Here is a 26,296-nt window from a genome sequence, read left to right on the forward strand (position 1 = left end):
CATCTTACCCAACACAGCCATGGGACAGCCCAGCTGCAGGCTCTGCTGTTGCTCACAAGTGTGCAGTGGAGTGGCCTCTGGAGCTCACACCACCCTGGTGGGTCCCTCATTGTCACACCAAGCTCACCCCTGGGACCCTCTGCTGGAGGATCCTGAGACAGCCTGGGCTGCAGCTCACCTGCAAGCTTGAGTAAGGTCCCTGGGTGACCCTCATGGTGCTCCCTGGGTGACCAACATGGAGCTCCCTGGGTGACCAACATGGAGCTCCCTGGGTGACCCTCATGGTGCTCCCTGGGTGACCCTCATGCTGCTCCCTGGGTGACCCTCATGGTGCTCCTTGGGTGACCCTCATGGTGCTCCTTGGTTGACTCTCATGATGCTCCCTGAGTGACCCTCATGGTGCTTCTTGGTTGACCAATATGGTGCCCCTGGGTGACCCTCCTAGTGCTCCCTGGGTGACCCTCATGGTGCTCCTTGGGTGACCCTCATGGTGCTCCCTGGGTGACCCTCATGGTGCTCCCTGGGTGACCCTCATGGTGCTCCTTGGGTGACCCTCATGATGCCCCCTGGGTGACCCTCATGGTGCTCCCTGGGTGACCCTCATGATGCCCCCTGGGTGACCCTCATGGTGCTCCCTGGGTGACAGCCATGCTGCTTTCCAACCCCTCCAGCTTTCCAACAAGAGTCCAGGACAGCTTCAGAAGCAGGCAGCAGCAGCTCCATTCTCTCTCTGCTTTTTCTTTCCTAACAAGGTTTTCTTTCTCTAATTGCAGGATGTTGCAGAACAATCAGCTGAGCCGCATCCCCGCGGAGGCTCTGAGAGATCTTCCCAACCTCCAGTCTCTGTAAGTCATTAAGAGTGGGAGCTGGGAGCTGCGGAGCGCCGCGGGGGCCCCGGGCTTGCCAGCGCTTGAGTCATTAGTTCCTTTGTCAGGGATGTTCTGTCCCTTCTGCCTTTTCTTCTCCAATTAAAGCAAGAATTGCTGTCACTTGGCAGAGCAGGAGGGGAGGGCACTGGTGGGGGCAGGAGCACTGTCTGGGTGAGGGATGTTGAAATCACAGCTCCCCCAGAGTGCCTCCCGATGAAAAGGCCACCAGCACCTTCCAAGGGACAGAGAGCCAGCCCGGAGGGACTCTGTGCTCTCCGCTGCGCACCGCTCCGGGGACAGAGCCTGCCCGGGAGCACGGAGCCCCCTCGGGGCTGCTTTGCCCGCACAGAAGGTGTCTGCGGCAGGACACAGATGCTGTAAAACACTCGCAGTGACTCAGCCATGAGAGGAAGCTGAGGCTGTCCCTTCAGAGGAAGGATCTCTGCAGCAGGTTGGTGCTGCTGGACTCCCTCCAGTCCCAGCACTGAAACGTTTGCAGTTCTCCTGAGGATGGACACTTGTGCTCAGCTCCTGCTACTGCCACCAGGGAAGGGCTGCTTGGGAACAGCTCAGCAACAGCTCATGGAATTGGGCTGATGTGCTGCAAAACTGACCTGAGCTCAGCCCTGGGCTGGCTGTGTCTGCCTACCACAGAAGTGCTTACTGGGAGTGATGCCAGGTGCCTCCAGGACAGACTCCTGCTTGGGGTAAGGCTATCACCAGTACCAGGGGAGGCAGCTGCAGTTTTGTCTACCCAAACCTTGAAACCCTCCAAGTGTAGCAGTTCCCCTCTTGCATGCGACCTGGCCTGGGGTTATTCTTCCTGGAGCAGCAGATTTTCCTCAAGCCTAAAGCTCCTAGAGCACAGTTTCTGGTCTTTACTCTTTGTTTGGTCACTTAGAGCCACCCAGAGAGCTTGGTTCCATCACAGAGTCACAGAATGGTTTGGGCTGGAAGGGACCTCCAAAGCTCACCCAGTCCAACCCCCTCCAATCCACTCAGCAAGGACATCCCCCACTAGATCAGGTTGCCCAGAGCCCTGTCCAGCCTCACCTTGAACATCTCCAGGGATGGGTCCCAACCCTCCTTGGGCAACCTGTTGCAGTGTTCCAGCAGTCTCATGGTGCAGAACTTGTTCCTCACATCCAATCTCAATCTGCTCTGCTCTAGTGTGAAGCCATTGTCCCTGGTCCTATCCCTGCAGGCGTTTGGGAACAGTCCCTCTGCAGCCTTCTTGTTGCTCCCTTCAGGTACTGGGAGGTTGCTATTAGGTCTCCCCAGAGCCTTCTCTTCTCCAGGCTGAACACCCCCAGCTCCCTCAGCCTGTCTCCATAGCAGAGGTTCTCCAGCCCTCCTCTGCACCCTTTCCAGCAGGTCCAGGTCCTTCCTGTGTTGAGGGCTCCAGAGCTGGACACAGCCCTGCAGGTGAGGTCTCCCCAGAGCAGAGCAGAGGGGCAGGATCCTCTCTCTCCATCTCTGGGCACACTGCTTTGGATGCAGCCCAGGCTGCCATTGGCCTCTGTGCTGCCAGTGCCCATTGCTGGCTCCTGTGATCATCTTAAGTTGTGGGTCTCTAGCAGATCTTCTTTTAGCCTCCTCTGTGAGAGGTGAAACCAACCCAGCTCCTTCTACCTCTGTTCACAGGGAAGTGCTCTGCAGCCCTGACTCAGCTGCCAGCCCTCCCCTAGACCTGCCTGCTTCCTCCTCATCCTTCTTACACTGGCAGCCCAACTGGGGACAGTTCTGCATCTGTGCTGACATCCCCACCACTGACAGAGCCAAGAGCTCTCACTCCAGGGATCTGGAGACTGCTTCCCAAGGGACTTCCCTTCCAAGGGCAGTGTGACAGGGAGGGTGGCTGCAATGAGGCTGCCCCAGGACTGCTCCCTTCCCTCCTCAGCCTGTCCTGTGCCCACAGTCTGCCAACCAGGGCCCATGTTTGGACAGACCCAATCTTTGTTTCTGAAGGTTCAGTTCACAGAATCACAGAGTCATTCAGGTTGGAAAAGACCCCTGGTATCAATTCCAACCACTGACCCTGCTCTGAAAAGTTCACCCCTAAGCCACATCCCTCGAGCACCACATCCAAAAGACCTTTAAACAGCTCCAGGGTTGGTGACTCAACCACCTCTCTGGGCAGCCTGTGCCAGTCTCTGACCACTCTTGCTGGGAAAAATGTTTCCTACTGTCCAGCCTAACCCTGCCCTGCTGCAGCTTGAGGCCATTCCCTCTTGTTCTGTCACTAATGACCTATGAGCAGAGACCAGCATCAGCCTCTCCACAACCTCCTTTCAGAGAGCTGGAGAGCGCAGTGAGGTCTCCCCTCAGCCTCCTCTTCCTCAAACTAACCATCCCCAGCTCCTTCAGTTGCTCCTGCAGGCCCAGAGAGGTTGTGGAGTCTCCTTCTCTGGAGACTTTCAAAATCCCTCTGGCTGTGTTCCTGTGTGACCTGCCCTGAGTGATCCTGCTCTGGCAGGGGTTGGACTGAATGATCTCTGGAGGTCCTCTCCAGCCCCTGCCATTCTGTGCTGCTTCATCACATCTCACATGATCAGGACTAGGAAGGGATCAGCTCAGCCTCAGGCAGCAGGTTAGTGTGATGTGGACACAGCAAACTGTGGGGCACATTGCTGAGGGTCTGCTCCTGCTAGGACATTAACACCTGCAGATGGTCACCCCTGGCTGCACTCAGAAGCACTTCCCAGAGAGCTCAGCCAGTGCCAGGGCTTACACTGCACTGGCAAGAGCAGCACCAGCATGGGAAGGTAAAGTCTGCTCTAGGGCAACAGCAAAGTCAGCAGCAGGACCTGGGTGTCCTGGCTCCTCTTGCCACATGAAGGTGTTCCCATGCCCACCTGAGACTGCAGTGCAACCAGGAGAGGTGTTTGGGACACACTGTGGAAGTGAAAGTTCCAGGAGAGAGGTTCCTGTACCAAACCCCAAGCAGTACAGCAGCAGGGGACCCACCCCAGCCAGCCTGGGCTGCCTTGGCTTGCAAACAAGTTCAGGGGAAAGCTGGAAGGGATCAGCCAGGTCCTCTGCAGCTGCTTTCCACACTGTGCCCCTCAGGCTGGGTCCAGTTCTTCAAACCAAGGAGGCAGTCTCTGGAATCAGTGATTTCAGAAGCACTACCTGCTCCAAGGATGGGCAGAAGGTGCCTCTCACACAGAGCCTGACCACAGATCACCAGCAGGCTGCAGTGAATCCTGCCCTCACTGCAGAGGACCGGGGGGGTTGGCTGTTCTCTGAGATGTTCTCCACAGACAGCTGAATGTGTGGAGGTCACATGGAGAAAAAGTTGAGGATTTGCCCTTTAGACAGAGACTGCACAGCAGAGAGCCCTCGGGCAGGGTGAAGGCACAAGAAGCATGACTGAGCCCAGCAGAGCTGTGAGGCACAGCCCTGCTCTGCCTGGCTCTGCACACACACAGAGGGGGTCCTGAGCTTGTGGCACTGCTGTGTCCCACACTGGAGGCAGCCTGACCTGCCTGGGTCCTGGGTGCTCCATCTGCCAGTGCTGCAGTCCTCCCTCCAGCTCTCATTTAGAGATGCTCTTCACAGAACCAGAGAATGTTAGGGGCTGGAAGGGACCTCTGGAGCTCATCCAGTCCAAGTCCCTGCCAGAGCAGGAGCACCCAGGGCAGGGCACACAGAACACATCCAGGTGGGGTTGGAAAGTCTCCAGAGAAGGAGACTCCACAACCTCTCTGGGCAGCCTGCTCCAGGCTCTGCCACCCTCACAGGGACAAAGTTTTCCCTCCTGTTCCCATGGCACCTCCTCTGCTCCAGCTTGCCCCCAGTGCCTCTTGTGCTGTCCTTGGCCATCCCTGAGCAGAGCCTGGCTCCAGCCCTGCACATCTTTATCCCCAGCACTGAGGGCAGCCCTCAGGCTCCTCTGCTCCAAGCCCCAGCTCCCTCAGCTGTCCTCACAGGAGATGTTCCACTGCCTGCAGCAGCTCTGTGGCTCTGGGCTGGACTCTCTCAAGCAGTTCCCTGAGGTCCTTCTTGATCTGAGGGGCCCAGAACTGGACAAAATATTCCAGGTGTAGCCACCTTCTCCATCAAAGAGGGAAATGTGCCACAAAGATAAATGAGACCTGCTGTGACAAGCAGGAGTGGCACAGTGTGGCCATGGACACTCACTCTAAGGCAGATAAAGAGCTGGGATGCTCTGCTTAGCTTTCACTGCTGCTGCCATGGCTTCTCCTCATGCAGTTACTAACCTCAGACCAAGAGCCTCCAGGACAGACCTGTGGCTGAGAGATGTTTTCCCCCCTCTGAGTAATTTTCCACATTTTTATGAGACTTTTGTGTATTTGTTGCCAAAGACTGAGCCAGCCTGGAACACCCAGAGGTCACCCACAGCACTGCTCAGGCTGTCTGAGCCCTGCTGTACTCCTGGTGCCCAGGGGTTGGCATTTTCCATGCAGAAGGGGGAGTGGTTCTATGGCACATCCTGACAGCTCATGAGTTAACAGGCTAGTGTGGCACTGGATGGAACAACAACCATCAGCCTTGAAGATGTCTGAGCAGGCTGAAACCAGGGGTGAAGGTGGGAGCCAGGAGGAGTGGGGTGGAGCAGGCTGCTGTGCTAGACAGGAGGCCATTGTCTGCTGCTTGTTTTCTTGCTCTTTCAGATGTTTGCCTTTGATGTCCACCTTCATCACTCTGGGCTTCAGGCAGGTTTTAAAGGGAAAGTATCAGTGCTGGACAAGCTGAGAGGAAAACCAGAGCTGTCAGTACTCAGGTCTCAGGCTTAAAACAGAAGCAGCCAGGCTAAGTGTGGGCTGGGAAGGTTTGCTTTGAGCACAGCTCCTACCAGGCAAGGAGGGGCTGAGGTGGCTAAACAAGTGGGATAAAAGGGATCATGGATTCATAGAATGCTCTGAGTTGGAAGGACCTCCAAAGCTCATCCAGTCCAACCCATCTGCAGTCATCAGGGTCAACATCCACTGCTCAGAGCCCTGCTGAGCCTCAGCATGAATATCTCCAGGGATGGGGTCCCAACCACATCTCTGAGCAACCTCAGTGCCTCCCCACCCTCACCATGCAGAACTTCCTCCTGCTGTCCAGCCTAAATCTGCCCTGCCCCAGTTTCAAACCATTGTCCCTTGTGCTATCCCCACAGGTCCTTCTGAGCAGTCCTTCCCCAGCCTTCCTGTAGGTCCCCTTCAGATACTGAAATGCAGCTCTAAGGTCCCCCTGGAGCCTTCTCTTCTCCAGGCTGCACAGCCCCAAATCTCTCAGTCTGCCCCCTTAGCAGAGGTTCTCCACTCTCTGATAATTTTTGTGGCTTCCTCTGGACCAGCTTCAGGTCCTTCCTGTGTTGGTGGCTGCACAGCTGGACACAGCCCTGCAGGTGAGGTCCCCCCAGAGCAGAGCAGAGGGCAGGATACTCTCTCTCCATCTCTGGGCACACTGCTTTGGGTGCAGCCCAGGCTGCCCTTGGCCTTCTGTGCTGCCAGTGCCCATTGCTGGCTCCTGTCCAGCCTCTCCCCCACCAGCACCCTAAGTGGTTTTCTTCAGGGATGCTTCTATAGAGCCACTGTAAGACAGAGGTTGGTGCCTGCTGCCTGCACAGCACCCAGCCAGAGCTGAAATGCAGCAAACCCCTCCTCTGGCAGTACAGTCTCCAAGGCAGGAAAGCAAATAATAATGATTAATAAGCTGTCTCCAAAGGTGGCAGCTGTCTTGCCTTGTGAGCATTGAGAGGATGCTCACTGAGCTGGCACGCAGTCACCCAAGCCTTGGCAGCACTGTTGGTCCCTTTGCTGCACTGCAGGGGTCCATGCTGGGGTCCCAGGCATGAGGCATGTTCAGACCTGCACCAAAGTCCACTTGCTGGCTGCGAGTGCCAGACACTCCTCAAGGTCATGGCACCAGCTGGGATGTCTGCAGTAAGTCTGGGAGTCTCTGACAGCAGGAGAGGCCTTGAGCACAAGCCCTATGAGGAGAGGCTGAGGGAGCTGGGGGTGTTCAGCCTGGAGAAGAGGAGGCTCAGGGCAGACCTCATTGCTGTCTACAACTACCTGAAGGGAGGTTGTAGCCAGGAGGGGTTGGTCTCTTCTCCCAGGCAACCAGCACCAGAACAAGAGGACACAGTCTCAAGCTGTGCCAGGGGAGGTTTAGGCTGGAGGTGAGGAGAAAGTTCTTCACAGAGAGAGTGGTTGGCCATTGGAATGTGCTGCCCAGGGAGGAGGTGGAGTCACCATCCCTGGAGGTGTTCAAGAGGGGATGGGACGTGGCACTTGGTGCCATGGTTTAGATAGTCATGAGGTGTAGGGTGGCAGGTTGGACTCGATGATCTTTGAGGTCTCTTCCAGCCTTCTTGATTCTATGATTCTATGAAAGTTCAGGCAGAAAGGAACTCCAATAAGCATTGTCACTGAGAGAGCAGAAGGAGAGTTCCTCCTCATCTGAAGGGGATGATGCACAGGGGAGCAGGAGTCTCCTGTCCAGCATGGCACAGTCTGGGCATGAGCTCTGCTCCCCAGAGCAGCTTACCTGCAGGGCAGCCTGTGCCAGCTGCAGCCCTCTTGCATTGCACTTGCACCACTCACTGCTTCCCACACAGCTTTGCTTTGTGGCAGCCTGGACAAAGGCTTCCACCTCCAGAGAGGGGAAGCAGCAGCTCTTTGTCCCATGGCCTGGGCCTTGCTCACACATCTGTCTCTAGGAAACCAGCACTGGCTGGGTGTGCCAGGGGCCATGCTCACACTGCTCTCCTGTGGGCCTCCTCCTGCTCTTCCCTTTGGTAAGTGGTTAAGACAAGGACTTGTCTTCAGACAAGGATGCTTCTCACAGCTGCCAGCCCATGGGCCTCATGTGTGCAGGATCTTCCATGGCAGCTGTGGCATCTCCCAGAGAAGAGCTAGCAAAGGAGGATGCTCATTTTAATTCACCTGGAGCAGGCTGCTTGGCCTCCAGCAAACCTAAGCTTCTGAAGTTGCAGTCCCTCACAGCCAGAAAATTGACTTCAGACTCAGGGAGCTGGGAGGGTCAGGATCTTCCTCTGTGGATTGTCTCCAAGAGGATGTCCTTTGTGGTGCCCCTCACATTCTCTAACCAAGGAAGCTGAGGCTCTGGTAGGGGCTTGGACTGGGTGATCCTTTGAGGTCCCTTCCAGCCCCTCACATTTGGTGATCCTGGGTGAACTTTGGTGAATCATTTATCAAAGACACTGCCAGTGCCTCCCCCTGCAAACCCTGCCCAGCTTCTGGGAAGGCTGGCAAAGCACATAGAGGCTTCCAGTGCCTCAGCATAATTCTGTGCCAAGGTCATTTGCAGATCTAGCACAGCCATTCCATAGGACATCCATTACCAGGGCATCCATTCCCCAGGACATTCATTTCCTAGGACATCCATTTCCTAGGACATCCATTCCCCAGGATATCCATTCCCAGGACAGCCATTCCCAGGACAGCCATTCCCAGGATATCCATTCCCCATCACTTGTGCTGACCCAGAGCCTGGCTTCTCCCAGCATACCACTGAGTACCACTCAGCAGGGACCTGCTGTGGTCTGGGCAACCTCTCCTCCAGAGGGATGCTCCAGTGCAGGGGCTCAGCCCTTCCCAGACGGAGCTGTTCATGCCTCGCTCTGCCCCATGGCTGCCAGCCAGCCTCAGGAGGCAAGTGTCAAATCCACCCAAATGCCTCCATCCCCATCAGCCACTCCTGTCCTTGCAAACAGCCCTCAGGACAGCCCTCTGCACCTGGAGCCATGCCTGTGGGGCCAGAATCACACCTGGCCTGCTCCCTGTCAGCCACAGGATGTGGAGGCATCACCGCCCGGAGCCTGGGCTGCCAGGAAGGAGACCTTGGCAGGGAGCATTCGATGAATGCCAAAGGAATTTGGATCTCAGGAGAAGAACATACAAGGCTCTGGAGACTGAGCCTGCTACCAAGTGGGAGGGAGTTGCTTCCCAGCAGGCCTGCTTTATCTAGGAAGCATGTTGGGAAGCCCAGTGGGAGGATTAGAGAGAATAGGCAGGGCTAATGGCAAGGCTCTGAGCCCTGCCAGCGGCGCCAGGGGTGCCAGGGCTTTGCGTAATGCTCTGCTCCAGTTGTGATCCCCTGGCACAGGGTCTGGCTGCTGGTGGTTTGAAGGTGCAGGAAGAACACAGGCTGTGTATCCTGGCAGAGTCGTGTGGCAGCCTAATTACCAGCCCTGTGGTTTGGGAGCACTCAGCAGAGCAGCTGGGCACAGTGTCTGTTCCTGTGCCAGGCAGCAGCAGGCCAAGGCTTTCAAAGGGAGCAGGTGCTGAGAGTTGTCCTTGCCAGGCTTGCAGGGGGAGAGAAAGCAAAGAGAACAGAAACCTGGTGGATTAAGAGATGAAGATCCCTTGGCTGTTACAAACCCTGATGGAATGGCTGAGGATGGCTGGGCTCTGGCTGCAGTTTCTTGCAGATCAGCACTTTGGGAAGGTGCTGAGCATGTGGCCAGCTCACCTGGCAGGGTGCTGGGGGGGGAAGGGGCATTGGTGCCAGCCAGCAGAGTGGCAAAGCTTTTGCAGTATGGGTGGCTGTATGGTGGCCTCTGGAGTCAGCACAGCTTCTCTCACCTGGCTTTGAGGCTCCAGCAGGAGATTTCTGAGTGGCCCAGTGCAGCTCAGGGGCACAGCACCAGCCTGTGCTGTCAGCATGGGGACCTGCTTCTAGCCCAGGGCCATCAGTCCCAGAGCTCTGCACTTCACAGAACCACAGAATGTTAGGGGCTGGAAGAGACCTCTGGAGATCATCCAGTCCAAGCCCCTGCCAGAGCAGGGTCACCCAGGGCAGGGCACACAGAACACATCCAGGTGGGGTTGGAAAGTCTCCAGAGAAGGAGACTCCACAACCTCTCTGAGCAGGCTGCTCCAGGCTCTGCCACCCTCACAGGGACAAAATTCTTCCTCATGTTCACATGGAACTTCCTATGCCTGGGACTCCCTGGGAGTCCCTCCTCCAGATTGGGGAGGACCTGCACCAAGAGCCAGTTGCAGGAATTTGGAGAGACTTTGGGCATTCCTTTTTTCCATCTGCCTTCAGATTTGCCATCAGGAGTCACCTCAGAGCCCTTCCCTGGCCTCTCCCACTGAGCTCCAAAATGCCCTGCAGCCAACACGTCACCTTCCAGAACTGAGGTGGTCTTGCCAGCAGAGAGCTGCTGTGGCAGCAGAGGGTAACTCAGTGCTCTGTGCTGCACTGGCAGAGCTCTGATTCTCCCCTAGCTTTTATCCTCTGAACAGCCAGCAGAAACAGCACCTTGCTCCAAGCTCCCTTCCCCACAGGTGATTTATAGAGCAGAATATTGCTGCTAACAGCAGACTGTCAAACCTCCAGCAGATCAAAGAAGTGAAAAGAGGAATGAACTGACTGAGCTCTTCAGGCCATGCTGATTCCAAAGTCCTTTCTTTTCTTCCTTCTGTCAAAAAGAATTTATATGCTTGTGAGGATCTGATAAGGTGGGCAGAGCTTTCCTTCCCTGCCTACATCAAAGCCCACGTGTTCCCAAATTGCTGGGAGGCATTCTTGCATTTCCATTTCTGGCCATATGGATAAAAATAATGAGCTGCCTTGAGGGACAGGGCATGGAGTGGTCTTTATTTGCATTTCCAGAAGACTCCAAAAGGGTCCTGCTAAAGGTATCAGGGAAGTGGCAAGCCAGTGGGCTGCAGGAACTGGATTGTTTCAGTCAGAGAGAAAACTGAGCTGCATGCAGGGAGTGTGCAGATCAGGGCTGGCTTGGTGCTGTGAGTGAGATCAGAGTGGGATGGGAAATGATGTTTGGAGACAACATGAAAATGTCTGCGGTGTCTTTAAGAGCAATGTCCATGATGCAGGCTACATCCCAGCAGCCTGTGAGAGCAGGGAGCCCTCCTGCAGGACCAGAGGAGAGAGAGCAGACACTGCTGGCACACAGGCATCAGAAATGGAAAGGTGATGTCAGCAGGAGCAGTGCTGGGGGCACTGGAGTCATAGAACCATGGAATGGACTGGGTTGGAAAGGGCCTGGAAAGCTCATCCAGTCCAACCCTCTGCACTCAGCAGGGACATCCTCCACCAGATCAGGTTTCCCAGAGCCCTGTCCAGCCTCACCTTGAATATCTCCAGGGATGGAGCCTCAACCACCTCCCTGGGCAACCTGTTCCAGTGCTCCAGCAGCCTCCTGGTGCAGAATTTGTTCCTCACATCCAATCTCAATCTGCTCTGCTCTATCTTGAAGCCATTGCCTCTTGTCCTGTCCCTGCAGGCCTTTGGGAACAGTCCCTCTGCAGCCTTCCTGTAGCCCCTTCAGGTACTGGTAGGCTGCTCTAAGGTCTTCCTGAAGCCTTCTCTTCTCCAGACTGAACACCCCCAGCTCCCTCAGCCTGTCCCCATAGCAGAGGTTCTCCAGCCCCCTGACCATTTTTGTGGCTCTCCTCTGGGCCCTCTCCGCCAGCTCCAAGTTCTTCCTGTGTTGAGGGCTCCATATCTGGACCCAGCACTGCAGGTGAGGTCTCCCCAGAGCAGAGCAGACAGAAGGCAAGAGAAGAGTACCTGGGCTCTGGCATGGATTCTGGGCAGACAAGATCCCCTTGGTTTCTTGTGCCACAAGCTGCCACACAACCTCCTGCCTGCCAGCTCTTTTCTCCTCTTCACCCAATGTGAGCTGTCACTGAGGATCCCTGCTTGGCACCAGGACTGGCAGCAATGGTTTGGCAATATCAGACCAGGCTTGAGGAGAAAAAGATGAATTAAAATACAAATCCAGCTCAAGACTCAGACCTTGGAGCTGTTCCTCTGCTTAGTCTGGCCTGATCCAAACCCCTGGCTGGGTTAAAGACTATTCCAGTCCAGGAAACAATGTGAATGGCTGAACTTTGTCTCATTCCAACAGCTTCCTGTGCCATCCAGCTTGTGTCTCTGAGTTGTTTATGGAGAGTTCCCCTTGAAGAGCAGAGACATTTGCACTGCAATAAGGAGAAAACCACAATTTCAAAAGCCATTGTCAAAGCCGCTTGGCAGCAGCTGCATTGCCTCTGCCATGGGGCAAAGACTGTGGCTCAGCCAGGGAGTCCTTGGTAGGACCCAACCAGCAGCCTCACTGCCTGCCCTTTGCAGCCCTCAGAAAGCAGCAGGGAGATCTGCCAGCATCTGGCATGACACAGAGCAGCCTGGGCCAGGGTTACAGGTGGGAAGTGCAGTGGCTGGCACAAGGAGGCTGGTGGCTTTGTGAGCTGCTGTGACTGCAGGGCTCTCCTCCCTCATGGTGGGACATCCCAGCAGGAAGGAAACCAAATTCTTCTGAGTCATCTTCCATGGCCTCACTACACAACCATCCTTCCCTGCAGGGGAGCTCCTGCAGTGCCCTGGGGCAGGCCAGGTGGGTTTGTCTCTGACCATAGCCCTCTCAGCATTACTCATCCCAGCCAGCACTGGAAAATGATCATCAGCTCCAGGGGCTGAGTCATCCTTGGGATCTCAGGGACTTGTCTGGGGGGATGAATCACTCTCTGGTTTTCTCTTCTGGCTAGGGAAAGACCCCACACAGCTGTCAGGTCCTGTGCAGGGCTGGCTGAGATGTGCTTTGCCTAGCCCTGGAGTGCAGCTGCAGATGCTCCTCTCCCCACCTCTGCTTTTGTCTGGCAGAGGCAGATCCCCAAGCACAGAACTGGTACCAAAGCAGAGCTGAGCATCTCTGCTCCACACTGGCCATGTGCACCTGACCCAGCACACACCTGGGTAGTCCCCAAAGCTCATCAGAGATCATCTTGCCCAGAAACAAAGGTGCAAGGAGCAGATCAGCCACGAGCCAGAGAGGAATTGTTCTGTGCTCCAGATCTGGAGGGATTGGAATTAGTAATCATTGCCCTGGGGGCAAGTCAGAGATGAGAAAGATTTCTGGCATGGCCCTGGGTACATCACAGAGATCACAGAATTGTCAGGGCTGGAAGGGACCTCAAAGCTCATCTAGTTCCAACCCCCTGCCATGGGCAGGGACACCTCACACCACAGCAGGTTGCTCACAGCCACCTCCAGCCTGGCTGCAAACACCTCCAGGGATGAGGCTTCCACCACCTCCCTGGGCAACCTCTGCCAGTCTCTCACCACCCTCCTGGGCAAGAACTTCTTCCTGACATCCAATCTTCTAGTTTTGCTCCATCCCCCCCAGTCCTATCCCTCCCTGACACCCTCAAAAGTCCCTCCCCAGCTTTCTTGGAGCCCCCTTCAGATCCTGGAAGGCCACAAGAAGGTCTCCTGGGAGCCTTCTCCTCTCCAGACTGTACAACCCCAACTCTCTCAGGCTGTCTCCAGAGCAGAGCAGCTCCAGCCCTCTGCTCATCCTCGTGGCCCTTCTCTGGACACCTTCCAGCACCTCCAGATCCTTCCTGGAACAGAGGCTCTAGCACTGGACACAGAGCTCCAGGTGTGGTCTCAGCAGAGCTGAGCAGAGGGGCAGAATCCCCTCCCTGGCCCTGCTGGCCACACTTCTGCTGCTGCAGCCCAGGCTCTGCTTGGCTCTCTGGTCTCAAGTGCTCACTGACAGCTCACATTGAGCTTCTCATCCCCCAGCACCCCCAAGGACTTTTCTTCAGGGCTTTTCCTGTCAGTAGGAGGAACTCCTATGGTCAGATGAGGGTTGTGCTTAGGAGGAATGAAGCATGGCAGGCACTGTGGTCATCCCTCTGCAGTGGCCTCAGTGGCTTTGTTTGAGAGGAAGATTTGGAGACCACACACAAGCTGCTGAAGGAATCATCCCCAAGGAGCAGTTGTCTTCAACAGTGCCCCAGGGAATCCCTGCCTCCATTTGTCCTTCACCCACTACTCCCTGGCTGTAAGCAATGTGTAAAGGAGATGTCCATGTGGCTCAGCCATGCTGTGAAGAGTCCCTGGGAGACAGGAATGCTGTGCTGTTTAGAGAGCAACAGCTAAAGCTTAGCAGTCTGCAGCACCCCTCAGTCATGCTGTGGCAGCCAGTACAGAGCTGGGTGTCTGCATCTGCTGCCATCTCCTCCCAGGAACCATCTCAGCAGATAGAGCCTACCCTGCCTGCAGCAGAGGCCTCCCCTCTGCGCACAGAGTGAAATCAGAGTGGCTCAGGTTGGAAGGGACCTCAGAGATCATCTCCAACATCCCTGCCATGCCCAGGGACACCTCTCAGCTAGACTCAGCTGCTCAAGGTCTCATCCAGCCTGACACTGAACACCCCCAGGGAGGAGGCAGCCACAGCCTCCCTGGGCAGCCTGTGCCAGAGTCTCACCACCCTCCCACTGAAGAACTTCTTCCTCAGCTCCACTCTAACCCTGCTCTGCCTCAGCTCCAAACCATTCCCCCTTGGCCTGTTTCCAGACACCCTCAGCAAAAGTCTCTCTGCAGCCTTCCTGCAGGATCCCTTCAGGTCCTGGCAGGCAGCTCTGAGGTCCCCCTGGAGCCTTCTCCTCTCCAGGCTGCACACCCCCAGCTCCCTCAGCCTGGCCTCAAGCAGAGCTGCTCCAGCCCTTGGATCATCTTTGTGACCTCCTCTGGCCTCACTCCACAGCTCTGTGTCCTTCTTGTGCTGGGGACACCAGAGCTGGAGGCAGGATTGGCAGTGGAGCAGTTTCATCTGGTTCCAGCTATTGGAATTCTTTCCTGGAATGCATCTTCAGCTCCCAGTGACCTTGAGCTGGGCCACCTGGTTCATGACAAACCCCTGAGTCAGTTCCTCTCTTGAGACTTCACTTTCTAATTTTCTCAGCTTGTGGTTGGCATTTGGAGGAGTGTGATGCTGAGTGACAGCCTTGCTGCCCCACAGCACCTCCAGGGGTCACCACCTGTGCTCCCTCAGCACAGCTTGGGTGGCTCCAGCTGTCTTTGTGTGGCAGCTTGACAGAGGTTAGGCACAACCACAGAATCATTTGGGTTGGGAAAGACCTTTAGGAGGTCACCATCCAGTCCAACCTTTCCCTAACTCTGCCAAGGCTGGTGCTAAACCATGTCCCTCAGCACCACATCTCTGCCTCTTTTAGAACAAATCACAGCATGTGTCAGGCTGGAAGGGACCCTCAAAGGTCATCTTGTTCAACCCCCTGCAGTCAGCAGGGACACCTCCAACTAGAGCAGGCTGCACAGGGACACAGCAAGTTTGGTCTGCAATATCTCCAGGGATGGGACCTCAACCACTTCTCTTTCTGCCCTGCTCCAGTTTCAAACCATTGCCCCTTGGCCTACCCCCACAGCCCCTTCTGAGCAGTCCCTCCCCAGTGCCTGGAGCTCTCTTCAGACACTGAAATGCAGCTCTAAGGTCTGCCTGGAGGCTTCTCTTCTCCAGGCTGAACAGCCCTGACACTCCCAGCCTGTCCCCATAGCAGAGGTTCTCCAGCCCTCTGATCAGCTTCATGGCCTCCTCTGGACCCTCTCCATCAGCTCCAGGTCCTTCCTGTATTGAGAGCTCCAGAGCTGGCCACAGCCCTGCAGCTGATGTCTCAGCAGAGCAGAGTAGAGCAGAGCAGAGGGGCAGGATTCCCTCTCTCCATCTCTGGCCACACTGCTTGGGATGCAGCCCAGGACCCCTGCTAGGCACTGCCTATCTGTAGTCACCTCCACACTTCTCTGTATTGACTGCCAGCACCCCAGGGTGGCAGCCAGGATGCCCTTTTGGACAAAGAGATCATTCACCTGAGCTGAAGCTGGTGGCTAGTTGTCCATCTGTGTTGTTCCTACCTTTCTCTGGCCACACTGCAAAGACCACAGTGCCCACCTTTCACAGAGTGACAGAACAGTAGGGCTTGGAAGGGACCTCAAGAGATGGAGTCCAAGCCCCTGCCAGAGCAGGATCTCCTGGAGTAATGTCCCTCAGAAGCAAATGTCTCTGTGACAAGCACAGAGACCTGCTCCCACCTCCAGGTCCTTCTCATGCACACTGTGAGCTGCCCCCTCAGACTGTCCCAGCTGCCTCCCAGTGCCTAGAACATTGCAGACACCAAAGACATCACAAGCAGAGCTCCCATGCCCAGTCCCCACACTCATGTTGGAGTTCCAATGTGTTTGCCATTGACCTTTACTATGAGGACTCTGAACCTTAACTCTGTCCCTCACACACAAGCACCCAGGGCATGCTGCAGATCCCCACTGACAGCTCAATAGAGATGGACAATGGGTCCCAGGTGTTCCACACAGTAGATACAGGCACACAGCAGGGAAGATGGGTCCCAGATGTTCCACACAGTAGATGTCAGTGTGGAAGGCAGGTGGGTCCCAGATGTTCCATCTGTAAGCACTCCTGAGGGACTAGGGAGAAGCTTCAGGTGAACTGGAGGTAGGAAGCAAGCAAAAGATCAACAACCATGAGGGTGCTGGAACACTGCAGCAGGTTGCCCAGGGAGGTGGTTGGGGTCCATCCCTGGAGATATTCAAGGTGAGGCTGGACAGGGCTCTGGGCAGCCTGATCCAGTGGAGGATGTCCCTGCTGAGTGCAGGAGGTTGGACTGGATGAGCTGTGCAGGTCCCTTCCAACCCAAATCACTCCATGATTCCATGACTCCAGTCCCACCAGCACTGCTCCTGCTGACCATTCTGTGGCTCTGTGACTCACGTCTTTAAACCTGTGCTCCTTCAGGCACATTCAATGCTCTGCAGGACACATCAGCCTGCTCTCACCTTTACCTCTGCCTCTTTCACAGCCCTGTGGGCTTCAAAAGGCTCCTCCCACAGGAAGGTCGATGGCAGCAGGGTCAGTTAGGGAGACCTGGGGAAGAGGAGCTCAGAACTGCTTCACCTTATTGGGTCAGGCACAGGAGCCCTGGCTGTGTTGGGAGGCTAAACACTGAGTTAGCTGCCAGCCAAGTGATGGGATGCACAGAGGCAACACTTCAGGAGCAGCAGGAGCCATCCCTGTACAGGACAGGCTCAGATGTGGTATCTTTGGCAGCAAGGGCTCAGTGTTGAGATCTGTGATGTCCCTGCTAGCCCAGGCTGTGGATGGTATGAGCAGCTCATCCCCCAGCAGCCACCTGCAGTTCTAACAGCTCTTGAATGGAGGCAGCTCCTTCAGCAGCCCCTGGCAGTGCTGGGCAAAGCTGCTGCCCCCAGTGTGCAGGGGGAGGAGGAGGAGGCAAAAAAAAGCCAAGCAGCTTGTCCAGGACCACACTGAGCCCATGGCACAGCAGGGGCACTAAAGAGCTCCTCCAAACCCCACCCAGGCAGACTCTGTCCCTGAATGGTAGGGGCTGGAAGGGCTCTCTGGAGAACATCCAACCCAACCCCCTGCCAGAGCAGAGTCACCCAGGGCAGGGCACACAGGGGCTCAAAAATCTCCACAGAAGGAGACTCCACAACCTCTCTAGGCAGCCTGCTCCAGGCTCCAGCACCCTCACACCAAAGAATTTTTCCCTCTGTTAAGGTGGAACTTCCTGGGTTCCAGTTTGTGTCTGGTGCCTCTCATCTATCACAGGACAGCACTGCACAGAGCCTGACCTCTTCTTCTTGCCCCCCACCCTTCAGATATTTACAGACATTGATCAGGTTCCCTCTCAGCCTTCTCTTCTCCAGGCTAAACAGTCCCACGTGTCTCAGTCCTTCCTCATCTGATGCTCCATCATCCTCATAGCTCCTCTCCCCTCCTCTCCTCTCCCCTCCTCTCCTCTCCTCTCCTCTCCTCTCCTCTCCTCTCCTCTCCTCTCCTCTCCTCTCCTCTCCTCTCCTCTCCTCTCCTCTCCTCTCCTCTCCTCTCCTCTCCTCTCCTCTCCTCTCCTCTCCTCTCCTCTCCTCTCCTCTCCTCTCCTCTCCTCTCCTCTCCTCTCCTCTCCTCTCCTCTCTTCTCCTCTCCCCTCCCCTCCCCTCCTCTCCTCTCCTCTCCCCTCCTCTCCTCTCCTCTCCTCTCCTCTCCTCTCCTCTCCTCTCCTCTCCTCTCCTCTCCTCTCCTCTCCTCTCCTCTCCTCTCCTCTCCTCTCCTCTCCTCTCCTCTCCTCTCCTCCTCCTCTCCTCTCCTCTCCTCTCCTCTCCTCTCCTCTCCTCTCCTCTCCTCTCCTCTCCTCTCCTCTCCTCTCCTCTCCTCTCCTCTCCTCTCCTCTCCTCTCCTCTCCTCTCCCTCTCCCTCTCCTCTCCTCTCCTCTCCTCTCCTCTCCTCTCCTCTCCTCTCCTCTCCTCTCCTCTCTCTCAGCAGAGCTCAGTGTTTCTCCCCAGCATGGTCTGTCAGCTGCTGGGCTGAGGGTGGTTTGATTCCTAGACCAAACCTGCCTGCGTTGGGAGGTCACAAGGGATCCTCTGGGTGCTGCACAGCACCTCAGCAGGAGGAACCCCCCAGCCACCTGTCCATCAGAGCAAGATAACCACAGCCTAGCAATGACTGCCCGAGTCAAACACCACAGCCTGGACATCTGGAGCCCTCTCTCCATGCCTCCCAATGCAGGAGCCAAGGGTGGATGGAGCAAGGCAGACACTTACCCAGCTGTGCTATTCCATCAGGTCCCCACTGCAGGACAGGGACCTTCTAATGCATTTGCCCTGGTTCCTGTGCACTCAAGCTGTGAGCTGGCTCTGGTGTCCCAGGACCTGGGGATCTCTCAGGTGCCATGACATGTTCAGAGCTCCCTCCCAGGGAGCAGTGTCCTGTTCCTTTTGCCCCCTTCTGCTCTCCCTTCTCTTTCCCAGCTTAGACTCTATGCTTGCCAGACACCAGCAAACCTGCAAGGCCCACACTACTTGGGGAGCTTTTGAGCCACTCTGCTTAGCCTCTGACTGCTTCCTGTATCTTGCCCAACTCCTGTGCCTGGCACCATGGGCAGGGAGGCAACAGCAGGCACCCAGGGAGAGGGCTGGCTGGGGAGCTGGCACAGCAGTGGGAGTGCAGCTGCCCAACTGCCAGCAGTCACTGCAGCTCCACAGAGGTTTTGGCAAACCTTCCTGCGTGGTTCTGACCTGAGGGCTTTTGGAGGTGTCTGCAAGTGGGGATAACAAAGCCTTCTTGTCTGTACCAGAGGCACTCTGTGTGGAGTCTGGGTATGGCTCTGATTTCATTTCCTGAGCATCCCTGGTGGAGGCCTTCCCAGAGCTGCACAGCCCACAAAGTGAGGAGTGAAGGCTCAGTGCAGTCCAAACAGAGCCCTGCAAACTTTCCCATCAGGTCCTGTTCCACAGCCAACTGGGAATGTTTGCATCTTGAACCTCCACTTGGGATGTCTGTCACAAGAGGTTTCAGCCTGGAAATGGAGTCAGGGATCTTTTGCAAGTCTTGCTTGAGGGCTGTGAGCTTTCCAGGGGCAGGGACAGAGAGGCCAGGCTCTGGAGCAGCCCTACAAGCCAGAGTTTTACCTGTTCAGTGGTGTGTCATGTGCAGAACCACAGAATGGCTTGGGTTGGAAGGGACCTTTAAAGCTCATCTAGTCCAGCCTCTCTGCAGTGAGCAGGGACACCTTCAAGGAGATCAGGATCCTCAGAGCCTTGTCCTGGAATGTTTGGGGCTTCTACCACCCCTCAGGGCAGCCTGTGCTACTGTTTCACCACCTTCACTGTGGAATATGCCCTCCTTATATCTTGTCTGAATCTCCCCTCTTGTAGCTTCAAACCACTGCTCCTTGTGCTGTCCCTACAGGCACTGCTAAAAGGTCTGTCCCCATCTCTTGTGAACTCCCTTTCAGTGCTGAAGGGCCAGCTGCTCTCCCTGGGGTCTTCTCCAGGCTGCACAACCCCAACTCTTTCAGCCTGTCCTCACAGCAGAGGTGTTACAGCCCTATGCCCATTTTTGTGACCTACTCTGGACCCTCTCCACCAGGTACTTCCTTCCTCCCACTCTATCTGCAGTTCCTTACAACCACAAGGAGATGACAGGCAGAGCAGAAACTGAACCCTATTCCCCACTGTCCAGGTGAGCTCTGCAGTGCCAGGCTGCCTTTCTGCTACCCCATTTGGTATCCAGTTGATGGAAGGAGCCCTGATCTTCACCTGCCTTATCTGGGCAGGCTCAGAGCCCCAGAACCTCCTGCCTCTGTGTGTCCAAGCCCCACTGGATGCTGTGCCTGGCAGGAAGAGCAGCACACATGGAGGTGCCTTGCAGGGGAGTGTGGCAGAAGGGGGAAAAGTGTTTTACAGGGCTCCAGAGCCACCTTCCCTCGCTGCAGCCTCAGCTCCTCTCAGGGTGAGCTCCCCAGGAGCTCCCAAGCCAGGCACTGACTCAGTGCATCTGGGAGTTCTGCCTGAGAAAGGAGCTGAGGTGTTGGCCCCACTCGTTAGTAAGTTATCAGAGGAGTTGAGCTGCAGTGACATCATCTCCTTCTTATGTTACTACAAGGAACTTAGATCCTATTATGGGATAGGAGGTAACTCAATTGAGCCTTTCAAGATAAACTCAGACAGGAAGAGAGAGACGATTGCCTGGGGGCACCAATTAGACCTTTCTGGTGAGCTCAGCTCTGTGCAGCCAACACTCTGCACACTGGGGCCAGGCAAGACAGCCAGCACCTCACTCCCTGAGCAAGGGATGGGCTCAGGGGTGGGTGGGCAACCAGCCCCTCCCCCCACTGCTGCCAGGGCAGCCCTTACTCCTTGAAGGGTTGCAGCTCTCTCTCTCTCCAGACCACTCTTGCTTTATGTCCTGCATTCTGCTGTGGACAGACAACCAGGATGCAGAGCTCCCCAGTTTGGAGACCAGTGGGCTTTGGGTACCACCCAGTACCACCCAGTGGGCTTTGGGTTGCAAGTCTGCTCTAACTTTATCAAGGGAAATAAGAACTCAAGATAGGGCAAAATGTACTGAGAGGGGGCACTGGAGTTTGGGATCCTATTGCCCTGTTGTGGCACTGCCTCTGGGCACTGGAGAGACACAGACACAGACACAGAGATGGAGAGACACAGAGACATAGAGAAACAGAGATGGAGAGGCACAGAGACACTGAGACACAGAGACAGGGACACAGAGATGGAGAGACAGAGACACAGAGGCACAGAGACAAAGGCACAGAGACAGAGGCACAGAGACACAGAGATGGAGAGACAGAGATGGAGGCACAGAGGCAGAGACAGAGACATAGAGACACAGAGACACACAGAGACAGACAGAGATGGAGAGACAGAGACACAGAGACACGGAGGCAGAGATATAGAGGCAGAGACAGAGACACACAGAGACACAGAGACACACAGAGACAGAGAGACGGAGACACAGAGATGGAGAGACACAGAAAGAGAGACACAGAGGCACACAGAGACAGAGAGGCACAGAATCACAGAACCAAAGAATCACAGCATGGTGGGGGTCAGAAGGGGCCTCTGGGGATCATCCAGTCCAACCCCCAGACTGGTTACTGCACAGAGCTCAGCTAAGGCATCCAGACAGGCAGATGTTATTGGCTCTGCCATGGGTAGGGAAGGGAGAGGAGCAGCAGGAGCGTTTCCTGGCAGCAATGCATGGTGCAGCATTGTTGGTTTCCAGGCTGCAGGTTCCCCTATAAATGCTTCAAAGCCAAGAAAGGCACTGGAAAGGTATGGGCAAGGCTGCTTCTGCACAGCAGAGCCTGAGACCTGCAGCACACTGCTGGGGAACAGAGGTTGTCCCTGGTTATCCACTGGCTCTCCACCTGCTCTATGATCCACACCACAGACAGCAGGATCCCTCTGCTCACAGCTGCCTGGGAAATACTCTTGTTCATCCTCTGAAACACTCTGGAAGCATTGCTGGGAGCAAGGCAGTTCTTCAGAAACTGCTGGGTGTGAGGCACAGGGACACAGGGACCTCAGGTCACAGCTCCTGCACACAGTTGGTCAATGGCTTCTCTTCTGCACACTGGCAAGGAGGAATCTCCCACTCTTGACCTTCTCTCATTAGAAAAGGACCTCCCTGCCTACCTGGTTCCTTCTAGGAATGTTTTTGATCCTAGTATCACCTCTGGCCTCTTCCTGGCACGAGGACAGGCAGTTTCTCCTCAAGCCTCAAAGCAGTGAAGTGGCTCTTCAAAGGCAGGCTGGGCTCCTACCCTGCACCCACACAAAACCAATCTGCTACTGGCCAGCCCGAGGGAGGGCTTCCTCTCCCACTTCACACAGGTTCCTTTGGCTCCCCAGAGCTGCCACTGGCCACAGCAGCAGGGAGGGCACCAGCTGGTGGTGCCTCTCCTGCTGACCTGCTCCTCTCCCCACAGCTCAGCACAGATGAGAACATCTGCTCAGGGAACACAGAGGCCACGGGCAGTGCCTCAGACCAAAATCCAAGGGACTTCTGATGTTCTCCCCAAGCAGATCACTCTCTCCTCATCCATGTAGTCCTTAAAACAGAAAGCAGGGTAAAGTCTGGGGTGACTCCTGGAACTTCATGACTTCTTGTTGAGTGTCATGTCGAAATCATGTAAATGCCCCACAGCATATTTTTATGCTATCAGGTAGTGACAGGACTGGGGGGAATGGAACAAAGCTGGAAGTGGGGAGATTCAGACTGGATGTGAGGAAGAAGTTCTTCCCCATGAGAGTGGTGAGAGCCTGGAATGGGTTGTCCAGGGAGGTGGTTGAGGCCCCATCCCTGGAGGTGTTTGCAGCCAGGCTGGATGAGGCTCTGGGCAGCCTGATCCAGTGTGAGGTGTCCCTGCCCATGGCAGGGGGGTTGGAACTGGCTGAGCCTTGTGATCCCTTCCAACCCTGACTGATTCTATGATTCTATGATTCTATCAGTAGTAGGTGCAGTTCTAAAGCCAGAAGCTGAGATTTTCAAGCAGCTGATGATTTTTTACACTCTGTTGTTCTTGACTGTCCCACTTCAAATCAGCACCTTCAGCCTGCCACAGACAGGACAATGCTCTGCAGTGCTGAGCTTCAGCCTTGTGAAGTCACCTGGAGACCTTGTCCCTCTGCAGAGCCACTTCCCAGACCTACAGCACTGCTTGACAGCAGGTGTGAGCAGCAGCCTCACTCCTGAGCCATGCAGCAGCTCCCCCAAAGAGGCATCTTCCTCTGCAAGCACCAAACGGGTCAAAGCTTGCAAGGGAAACCAACTGAGTGATTTGGTGAAAGGAAGATTAAAACACCTCCATGGAAGGTGAGGAGCCAGCCCCAGCCTGTGCTGCCCCACTTCCCCACTAATGGGCCCAATTATCTTAAGTATAAATCATAACTCCAAACACTTAGGGAGCCAGAGTCACACACTGAAGAGAGAGCTGTTGGGTTGGTTTTTGTTTAGTATAATTGATATAATTACCAACAACTCTGTGCCAAAGCCTTCAGCTTTTCTCCTGCCAGAAGAAAGAGGAGAGCTGTCTGGAAGCCATAGCAATTAGCAATCCTCTCATGCACAGCTTTTATTAGAAAGAAGGCACCTCCACTCCAGGAGGAGCCAGCAGCTCCCTCAGGAGCCAGCCAGCGGGCTCTGGTGCCAGCTGTGCAGCCATCGCTTACTCCATGGTCCCTGCTCCCCTGGCAGTGCTGTGCACAAGGAACCTCTCCCTCCGTGCTGCATGGGCAATGCCCTCACATGGACTCTCCCTTGCTCCTCGTTTCACAGGCTCACAGATGTTAGGGTTTGGAAGGGACCTCTGGAGATCTTCCAGTCCAACCCCCTGCCAGTGCAGGACCATAGAATCCAGCACAGGCCACACAGAACACATCCAGACAGAGCTGGAAAGGCTCCAGAGAAGGAGACTCCACAACCTCTCCGTACTAGTCCCAGACAGGTGGATCTTGCCATGCTCCAGTCCAAGCAGGCTGCTGTTTCTGAGGCTGCTCAGGCTCATCACAACCAGGACAAAGCCTCCCTTTCCCTCTGCTGAGGAATCTGCCTGGGCTCTGGTTTTCACCCTCTGGAGCAGCTGAAGGCAGCAGTGATGTGGCTGAGCTCCCTCCCGAGCATGCTGCTCTCCAGGAGTGGCCACACTCACCACAGCACAACCACACGGCACCAGCAGCCCCTGCAGAAGCAAGGAGACAAAGACCTGGGGTCCATCTGAGTCTCACTGATGGCAGGTGTGAGGATATGGGGTGTTCAGGCTGGAGAAGAGGAGGCTGAGAGGAAACCTCATGGCTCTCTACAGCTCCCTGAAGGGAGGTTGGAGCAAGGAGGGGACAGCCTCTGCTCCTTGGTGGCAAGGGACAGGAGCAGAGGAATGGTTCCAAGCTACACCACAAGAGGTTCAGGCTGGGTGTTAGGAAATATTTCCGCACTGGAAGGTCCTCAAACATTGGAAGAGACTGCCCAGGGCAGTGCTGCAGTCACCATCCCTGGGGGTGTTCAAGCAGCTCTGGACCTGGTGCTTAGGGCCAAGGTTTAGTGTTGACCCTGCAGTGCTGGGTCAGGGTTGGGCTGGATGAGCTTGGAGGTCTTTTCCAACTGGATGTTTTCTGTGATTCTGTGATTCTGTGATTCTGTGATTCTGTGACATGGAACAGAGCATGGCTGGGAGCTGCAGCACATCCATAGCTTGTGGCCATCCAGGAGCATGAACAAACTGCAAAGACAAATCTTAGTTATTGTCCCTGTGCTAACCATAAGGATCCACAAAGGAAGAGAGGTGGCCAAGTACCTCAGTAAAGTTCCACCAAGGACCCATGCTACCTCAGTGGCACTTTTCCCATGCCTGTGGAGCATGGATACAGAAAGTTGCCTTTCCTGAGCCTATGCTAACTAGCAATGGAGCAGCTCCACCAACATCCATTTTTTCCCCAACACCCGGGGCACCATCACACTGGATTCAAACTCCCCAGTGGCTCATACCTGTGGCTTCACCCAGGAGTTGTTGTCTTTATGGTGAGGCTGCTGGAGCCCTGGAGCAGGCTGCCCAGAGAGGCTGTGGAGTCTCCTCTGGAGACTTTCAAAACCCACCTGGATGTGTTCCTGTGTGCCCTGCTGTAGATGATCCTCCTTTGGCAGGGGGGTTGGACTGGATAATCTGTGGAGGCCCCTTCCAGCCCCTACACTCTGTAATAAACCTGGACAGCCATGGGGTCCACCTCACACCCTTGCCAGGAGCCATCCCTGTCTTGGACAGCTCAGCCTGGTGCAGCAGCCCTTGGCTCTCTGCTTTGGTGTCTCCATTTCTGAAAGCTTCATTTCAACTTTGCAAAATGCCATCCCCTGCCCTCCGAGGGTATTTTCATTGTCTGCTCTTTAATTCATTAGACTCAAGGCTGAGCCTTCACTTTAAAACAATTTTCAGTAAACATATAGGGATTTGGATGAAAGAAAAACCCCAGCCTGTGACTGCCAACAGCTAACAGAATTCTCATGCTGAAGGAGGAATGGAAAAATTAAGCAAAGATTAACATTTCCCACACAAGTTTTCATTTTGGTCAAAAAAGCTCTTGTTTGTCCCACAACATTTCGATGAAATTTTTTTCAAATGGAGTCTTTAATCTCCCCCTGAGCTGCTGCAGGCTTGGCTTGGCTGCTCCTCATTCTTTGCATTTGTCTTCACGGGAAGATGGATGCTGCTGTGCTCTGATGTGTTTGCAGTGGTGGTGACAGGAGGTAAATTGGAGGCAGAACTTCCAACGTGCCCCTCCCCCTCAAGGGGAAACCCTCCCCTGCCTCCTGCCAGCCCCTGAGCAGAGATGCAAAGCCTGTCCCTCAGTGTGAGAGTGGAAAGGAGCTCTGTGCCCCTCCCCACAGCAGTGAAGGGAAAATGCTCCTCACAGGATGGGAGAGATTTGGAAATGGAAATGGAAATTCTGTTCACAACTATAGAGACAGCACAAAACCATACAAAATACACAGGATCACATCCAGCCTCAGCCTCCCTGGGCGTGCCAAAACCTCACCAGGACAGAGCCTTACCGAAACCTTCCCCCCACCAGGCCTCAACTCCAGAACTCAACTCCAGGCCTCAACTCCAGGCCTCAACTCCAGAACTCAACTCCAGACCTCAACTCCAGGCCTCAACTCCAGAACTCAACTCCAGACCTCAATTCCAGACCTCAGCTCCAGGCCTCAACTCCAGAACTCAACTCCAGACCTCAACTCCAGACCTCAACTCCAGACCTCAACTCCAGACCTCAGCTCCAGACCTCAACACCAGGCCTCAATGCCCACCCCATCCCCCATACCTCCCTACCCAGACCCTAATGGTGCAGTCAAAATTAGCTCTGCCAAAGCTGAAGCCAGGCCACAAACCTCCCCACAAGAGATAAGATCCAGCTGGGAGCAGAGAGGGGGAGCAAAGGGCTGAAAGTCTGCAGCCAGTTTATGTAGGGCAGGGAGATGCAGGCTGCTGGGAATGAAATAACGAAGGATTACATTTTCTGGTGTCCACTCCCTGCACCTCTCTGGTACTTGGAGGATTTCTCTTCTCTGTGGCTCTTAAACCCATCACACTGTGGCAGCTGAGCTGAGCTCTGGGTGAGATTTTTTGTCTACCACAGAGGACTCAGCAGAGCTGGCTGAAAAACTCCCAGCCTGGCACAGCAAATGTCCCTCTGCAGCAGTGGCTGTGTGTGGAGGCTCAGGAGAACACATTGCTGGGAAAGCTGGGAGTGAGGAATGAGCTGCTGAAGCCACCCTGGGGATCATTTCA

General features: G+C 55.3%; 1 protein-coding gene across 1 annotated transcript in view; it reads left to right on the plus strand.

Moving 5' to 3' along the window:
- Positions 1 to 26,296, plus strand: part of LGR6 (leucine rich repeat containing G protein-coupled receptor 6) — a 183,008-nt gene that overhangs the window by 98,813 nt on the left and 57,899 nt on the right. The window contains exon 4 of the mRNA XM_054395926.1: positions 774 to 845. Within this exon, the coding sequence (XP_054251901.1) occupies positions 774 to 845 (72 nt within the window). The remainder of the gene's footprint in view (positions 1 to 773; positions 846 to 26,296) is intronic.

Source organism: Indicator indicator, chromosome 35 (assembly GCF_027791375.1).
Source record: "Indicator indicator isolate 239-I01 chromosome 35, UM_Iind_1.1, whole genome shotgun sequence".
In the NCBI taxonomy this organism is placed as follows: domain Eukaryota; kingdom Metazoa; phylum Chordata; class Aves; order Piciformes; family Indicatoridae; genus Indicator; species Indicator indicator.